Source organism: Rutilus rutilus (genome assembly GCF_951802725.1).
Source record: "Rutilus rutilus genome assembly, chromosome: 13".
Taxonomy (NCBI): Eukaryota; Metazoa; Chordata; class Actinopteri; order Cypriniformes; family Leuciscidae; genus Rutilus; species Rutilus rutilus.
Window position 1 is genome coordinate 38,636,921 of NC_140218.1, and position 7,654 is coordinate 38,644,574.

Sequence of the window (7,654 nt, forward strand, 5' to 3'; positions counted from 1 at the left end):
GGACTGATCCTGTGGGCGTCGGGTAACGTGTGAACGTGTGTTTGTGTGGACTGATCCTGTGGGCGTCGGGTAACGTGTGAACGTGTGTTTGTGTGGACTGATCCTGTGGGCGTCGGGTAACGGGTGAACGTGTGTTTGTGTGGACTGATCCTGTAGGCGTCGGGTAACGGGTGAACGTGTGTTTGTGTGGACTGATCCTGTGGGCGTCGGGTAACAGGTGAACGTGTGTTTGTGTGGACTGATCCTGTGGGCGTCGGGTAACGGGTGAACGTGTGTTTGTGTGGACTGATCCTGTAGGCGTCGGGTAACGGGTGAACGTGTGTTTGTGTGGACTGATCCTGTGGGCGTCGGGTAACAGGTGAACGTGTGTTTGTGTGGACTGATCCTGTCGGCGTCGGGTAACGGGTGAACGTGTGTTTGTGTGGACTGATCCTGTAGGCGTCGGGTAACGGGTGAACGTGTGTTTGTGTGGACTGATCCTGTGGGCGTCGGGTAACAGGTGAACGTGTGTTTGTGTGGACTGATCCTGTCGGCGTCGGGTAACGGGTGAACGTGTGTTTGTGTGGACTGATCCTGTAGGCGTCGGGTAACGGGTGAACGTGTGTTTGTGTGGACTGATCCTGTAGGCGTCGGGTAACGGGTGAACGTGTGTTTGTGTGGACTGATCCTGTGGGCGTCGGGTAACGGGTGATCGTGTGTTTGTGTGGACTGATCCTGTAGGCGTCGGGTAACGGGTGAACGTGTGTTTGTGTGGACTGATCCTGTAGGCGTCGGGTAACGGGTGAACGTGTGTTTGTGTGGACTGATCCTGTGGGCGTCGGGTAACGGGTGAACGTGTGTTTGTGTGGACTGATCCTGTGGGCGTCGGGTAACGGGTGAACGTGTGTTTGTGTGGACTGATCCTGTAGGCGTCGGGTAACGGGTGAACGTGTGTTTGTGTGGACTGATCCTGTAGGCGTCGGGTAACGGGTGAACGTGTGTTTGTGTGGACTGATCCTGTAGGCGTCGGGTAACGGGTGAACGTGTGTTTGTGTGGACTGATCCTGTGGGCGTCGGGTAACGGGTGAACGTGTGTTTGTGTGGACTGATCCTGTAGGCGTCGGGTAACGGGTGAACGTGTGTTTGTGTGGACTGATCCTGTAGGCGTCGGGTAACGTGTGAACGTGTGTTTGTGTGGACTGATCATGTAGGCGTCGGGTAACGTGTGTTTGTGTGGACTGATCCTGTAGGCGACGGGTAACGGGTGAACGTGTGTTTGTGTGGACTGATCCTGTAGGCGTCGGGTAACGGGTGAACGTGTGTTTGTGTGGACTGATCCTGTGGGCGTCGGGTAACGTGTGAACGTGTGTTTGTGTGGACTGATCCTGTAGGCGTCGGGTAACGGGTGAACGTGTGTTTGTGTGGACTCATCCTGTAGGCGTCGGGTAACGGGTGATCGTGTATTTGTGTGGACTGATCCTGTAGGCGTCGGGTAACGGGTGATCGTTTGTTTGTGTGGACTGATCCTGTAGGCGTCGGGTAACGGGTGATCGTGTGTTTGTGTGGACTGATTCTGTAGGCGTCGGGTAACGGGTGAACGTGTGTTTGTGTGGACTGATCCTGTAAGCGTCGGGTAACGGGTGAACGTGTGTTTGTGTGGACTGATCCTGTGGGCGTCGGGTAATGGGGGAACGTGTGTTTGTGTGGACTCATCCTGTAGGCGTCGGGTAACGGGTGATCGTGTATTTGTGTGGACTGATCCTGTAGGCGTCGGGTAACGGGTGATCGTTTGTTTGTGTGGACTGATCCTGTAGGCGTCGGGTAACGGGTGATCGTGTGTTTGTGTGGACTGATTCTGTAGGCGTCGGGTAACGGGTGAACGTGTGTTTGTGTGGACTGATCCTGTAAGCGTCGGGTAACGGGTGAACGTGTGTTTGTGTGGACTCATCCTGTAGGCGTCGGGTAACGGGTGAACGTGTGTTTGTGTGGACTGATCCTGTAAGCGTCGGGTAACGGGTGATCGTGTGTTTGTGTGGACTTATCCTGTAGGCGTCGGGTAACGGGTGAACGTGTGTTTGTGTGGACTGATCCTGTAGGCGTCGGGTAACGGGTGATCGTGTGTTTGTGTGGACTGATTCTGTAAGCGTCGGGTAACGGGTGAACGTGTGTTTGTGTGGACTGATCCTGTAAGCGTCGGGTAACGGGTGATCGTGTGTTTGTGTGGACTGATCCTGTAGGCGTCGGGTAACGGGTGAACGTGTGTTTGTGTGGACTGATCCTGTAAGCGTCGGGTAACGGGTGATCGTGTGTTTGTGTGGACTGATCCTGTAGGCGTCGGGTAACGGGTGATCGTGTGTTTGTGTGGACTGATCCTGTAGGCGTCGGGTAACGGGTGAACGTGTGTTTGTGTGGACTGATCCTGTAGGCGTCGGTTAACGGGTGATCGTGTGTTTGTGTGGACTGATCCTGTAGGCGTCGGGTAACGGGTGATCGTGTGTTTGTGTGGACTGATCCTGTAGGCGACGGGTAACGGGTGAACGTGTGTTTGTGTGGACTGATCCTGTAGGCGTCGGGTAACGGGTGAACGTGTGTTTGTGTGGACTGATCCTGTAAGCGTCGGGTAACGTGTGAACGTGTGTTTGTGTGGACTGATCCTGTAGGCGTCGGGTAACGGGTGATCTTGTGTTTGTGTGGACTGATCCTGTAGGCGTCGGGTAACGGGTGATCTTGTGTTTGTGTGGACTGATCCTGTAGGCGTCGGGTAACGGGTGATCGTGTGTTTGTGTGGACTGATCCTGTAGGCGTCGGGTAACGGGTGATCGTGTGTTTGTGTGGACTGATCCTGTAGGCGTCGGGTAACGGGTGATCGTGTGTTTGTGTGGACTGATCCTGTAGGCGTCGGGTAACGGGTGATCGTGTGTTTGTGTGGACTGATCCTGTAGGCGTCGGGTAACGGGTGATCGTGTGTTTGTGTGGACTGATCCTGTAGGCGTCGGGTAACGGGTGATCTTGTGTTTGTGTGTACTGATCCTGTAGGCGTCGGGTAACGGGTGATCTTGTGTTTGTGTGGACTGATCCTGTAGGCGTCGGGTAACGGGTGATCTTGTGTTTGTGTGTACTGATCCTGTAGGCGTCGGGTAACGGGTGATCTTGTGTTTGTGTGTACTGATCCTGTAGGCGTCGGGTAACGGGTGATCTTGTGTTTGTGTGGACTGATCCTGTAGGCGTCGGGTAACGGGTGATCTTGTGTTTGTGTGTACTGATCCTGTAGGCGTCGGGTAACGGGTGATCTTGTGTTTGTGTGGACTGATCCTGTAGGCGTCGGGTAACGGGTGATCTTGTGTTTGTGTGTACTGATCCTGTAGGCGTCGGGTAACGGGTGATCTTGTGTTTGTGTGGACTGATCCTGTAGGCGTCGGGTAACGGGTGATCTTGTGTTTGTGTGGACTGATCCTGTAGGCGTCGGGTAACGGGTGATCTTGTGTTTGTGTGTACTGATCCTGTAGGCGTCGGGTAACGGGTGATCTTGTGTTTGTGTGTACTGATCCTGTAGGCGTCGGGTAACGGGTGATCTTGTGTTTGTGTGTACTGATCCTGTAGGCGTCGGGTAACGGGTGATCTTGTGTTTGTGTGGACTGATCCTGTAGGCGTCGGGTAACGGGTGATCTTGTGTTTGTGTGTACTGATCCTGTAGGCGTCGGGTAACGGGTGATCTTGTGTTTGTGTGGACTGATCCTGTAGGCGTCGGGTAACGGGTGATCGTGTGTTTGTGTGGACTGATCCTGTAGGCGTCGGGTAACGGGTGATCTTGTGTTTGTGTGGACTGATCCTGTAGGCGTCGGGTAACGGGTGATCGTGTGTTTGTGTGGACTGATCCTGTAGGCGTCGGGTAACGGGTGATCGTGTGTTTGTGTGGACTGATCCTGTAGGCGTCGGGTAACGGGTGAACGTGTGTTTGTGTGGACTGATCCTGTAAGCGTCGGGTAACGGGTGATCGTGTGTTCGTGTGTTTGTGTGGACTGATCCTGTAGGCGTCGGGTAACGGGTGATCGTGTGTTTGTGTGGACTGATCCTGTAGGCGTCGGGTAACGGGTGAACGTGTGTTTGTGTGGACTGATCCTGTAGGCGTCGGGTAACTGGTGAACGTGTGTTTGTGTGGACTGATCCTGTAAGCGTCGGGTAACGGGTGATCGTGTGTTTGTGTGGACTGAACCTGTAGGCGTCGGGTAACGGGTGATCGTGTGTTTGTGTGGACTGATCCTGTAGGCGTCGGGTAACGGGTGAACGTGTGTTTGTGTGGACTGATCCTGTAGGCGACGGGTAACGGGTGAACGTGTGTTTGTGTGGACTGATCCTGTAGGCGTCGGGTAACGGGTGAACGTGTGTTTGTGTGGACTGATCCTGTAGGCGTCGGGTAACGGGTGAACGTGTGTTTGTGTGGACTGATCCTGTAAGCGTCGGGTAACGGGTGATCGTGTGTTTGTGTGGACTGATCCTGTAGGCGTCGGGTAACGGGTGAACGTGTGTTTGTGTGGACTGATCCTGTAGGCGACGGGTAACGGGTGATCGTGTGTTTGTGTGGACTGATCCTGTAGGCGTCGGGTAACGGGTGAACGTGTGTTTGTGTGGACTGATCCTGTAAGCGTCGGGTAACGGGTGAACGTGTGTTTGTGTGGACTGATCCTGTAAGCGTCGGGTAACGGGTGAACGTGTGTTTGTGTGGACTGATCCTGTAAGCGTCGGGTAACGGGTGATCGTGTGTTTGTGTGGACTGATCCTGTAGGCGTCGGGTAACGGGTGATCGTGTGTTTGTGTGGACTGATCCTGTAGGCGTCGGGTAACGGGTGATCGTGTGTTTGTGTGGACTGATCCTGTAGGCGTCGGGTAACGGGTGAACGTGTGTTTGTGTGGACTGATCCTGTAGGCGTCGGGTAACGGGTGATCGTGTGTTTGTGTGGACTGATCCTGTAGGCGACGGGTAACGGGTGATCGTGTGTTTGTGTGGACTGATCCTGTAGGCGTCGGGTAACGGGTGAACGTGTGTTTGTGTGGACTGATCCTGTAAGCGTCGGGTAACGGGTGAACGTGTGTTTGTGTGGACTGATCCTGTGGGCGTCGGGTAACGGGTGAACGTGTGTTTGTGTGGACTGATCCTGTAAGCGTCGGGTAACGGGTGAACGTGTGTTTGTGTGGACTGATCCTGTAAGCGTCGGGTAACGGGTGAACGTGTGTTTGTGTGGACTGATCCTGTAGGCGTCGGGTAACGGGTGATCGTGTGTTTGTGTGGACTGATCCTGTAGGCGTCGGGTAACGGGTGATCGTGTGTTTGTGTGGACTGATCCTGTAGGCATCGGGTAACGGGTGAACGTGTGTTTGTGTGGACTGATCCTGTAGGCGTCGGGTAACGGGTGAACGTGTGAACGTGTGTTTGTGTGGACTGATCCTGTCGGCGTCGGGTAACGGGTGAACGTGTGTTGTGTTCCAGGATGGAGATGTAATCGCCCCAGAGCTCACGCCACTCAAGCGAGACTGGCACACCCTGGAGCAGGACGACAGCGACAGCGAGGTCGATGACAACAGTGAAGGCGTGCGTCCGGGAGTTAGAGATCAAACGCCCAAGAAGACTGGACGCAATGTAAAAGTGAACCTTTTTCAAGTTCAGGGAGAAAGCAAGCTCTGAAGAACTGGCCTTGGCTCTTAGGGATCTCAAACAGCCAAGCTTTCTTATTCAGGATAATTGTGGAGATCAGCTCAGTCAATCATTCAAAGTGTTTTCAAACTTCATTTAAATGGTATTTTCCTCTATTGAGTTTTATTTTCAGCTTTAATATCATGTTCTTTATCAGGGTTTTAATGCAGTTCACCCCTCTGACACCGAGACGCTTTACCATTCGCTCCAGAATGAACGATCATGTCTCTCTCCACTATCATGCTTTGATGCAGGGGGAAAGTTCAATGCTTTTTGGCATTCTTTTGTTCATTTTTATTTATTTAAAAAGTTTTATTAGGGACTCTCTGTTACTTGTTTATTTTGTTGAACAGCCCTCACTCACACATGACTCTGCTCGTTTTCATTATACTGGGTCTTTTCTCAAATGTGATGACAACAGATATTTTATACATCTATATTTGAGCAGAATGTTTTTTATTACTTGAAATACTTTGTATAACAGTAGTGGATGTTGCTGGTATGATCCTTTTGTTCTCAGCGATTTTCTTGGATCTTATTTCAAATGTTCTCATGTTATCAATACGGGGCTTTACTGTAAACCAAAATCTCCATGATTGTGTTGTGCTTGGTCAAGCTCATTTAAGTCTTGAAATATTTCATCACAGCACAATCACATCAAGTCAGTTGTACTGAAAAAGTAAAGAAAGAAAAAAGAAAGAAAGAAGTAACAATGCATGTTGTGCATGGAGATTTTTTTGATGTAGAGTTGAATCCATGCAACTCCATCAACATCTCAGGATTCCTGCGCAGCATACAAATAAAAGTGTGGTTTTCCAGCAAAAGGATTAAAAGGGCAATGCACGGAGAAAGTCTGATTCTTCTCTAGCTGTGTGTGTTTGTAATGTTCTATATTCATTTGTTCATATGTTTATGCTTTACTTTTGTTTTGTGTGATGTGATTTGTCTGGTGGATGCACAGTACAGAAGAGAAGAAGCTTGTGATTCACTAAGTAAAGGACAGAGTGAGATGAATAATGTGTCTGTCCCAGATTTTGCAGTAAAAGCTTTACACTGACATTAGCCGCTTTTCCACCGAAATTACCCGGAACAATTTGTCCCAGGAACTTTTTTCCCAGGAACCTTTTTTGCCCCAGACCGGTTGCTTTCTGCGTTTACACCGCGGTCTAAAGTACCGGGAAGGTAAACTGCGCGCAACTGCTCCTCCCAGTCTGCGACGGACAGTAATCAGTTTTGAGCGCCACATTTATAAGTATGGAGGAGATTCAAACTGTGCTGCAGTTATTGGTTTACTAACGAGGTAATTAACATAACAAAATAGACGAGCACTGATACTAAAGCGTGTTCAGAAAGCTCGTATGCGTATAAAATTAGACAAGGTATGTTGTGAGATGACTGGGACGAACGCGCAGAAATTTCCTTTTGCGCAAATACGCTTAAAAAAAAGCCTGAACCCCGTCTATCAATCATAAATAGTGACAGTCTTGTAAATAGTTGTTTGTTACCAACCTCAAAGCGCTATTTCAATCCTGTTATAGTAAATTTGTAACATGGTTTGCCTTGCAATAGATGACAATGTGTAAACATAATGACTTAATATTAAAAGCTGTGGCAGAAAAGAGACGAGCACTGATAAAGCGTGTTCAGAGCTCGTAATGCTAACGTTAGATATAAAATTGTATGTTATCAGCTATTGCGGACATGACCGTGAGATGGCTGTGACGAACGCGCAGAAAGTTTCCTCTTCCACAAATACCCAAATAATAAAGCCTGAAACTCGTCGCCAGTCCCCCAGTTTTTTTTTTATTAAATTCCATATTTGCAGACAGACAACTTTACTGCATGAAGCCACTTTTTAAAAGGGAAGTTAAAAATAAAGAAAATGCTTGTGGAGTCATCCAACCAAAATGCGGCGTGAACACAACCAATCAGCTTGTGCAGCGCACAAGTCCCACCCCTGAAAGTTCCTGAACTTTGAAAAAGTAC

At 50.2% G+C, this 7,654-nt stretch overlaps 1 protein-coding gene across 1 annotated transcript in view; it reads left to right on the plus strand.

The window, feature by feature from the left end:
• samhd1 (SAM domain and HD domain 1) overlaps positions 1-6,685 on the plus strand; it is a 95,173-nt gene extending 88,488 nt beyond the window's left edge. Inside the window, exon 16 of the mRNA XM_084427738.1 lies at positions 5,465-6,685. Coding sequence (XP_084283864.1) covers positions 5,465-5,659 — 195 coding nt within the window. The 3' untranslated portion in view covers positions 5,660-6,685. The remainder of the gene's footprint in view (positions 1-5,464) is intronic.
• The last annotated feature ends 969 nt before the right edge of the window (positions 6,686-7,654 follow it).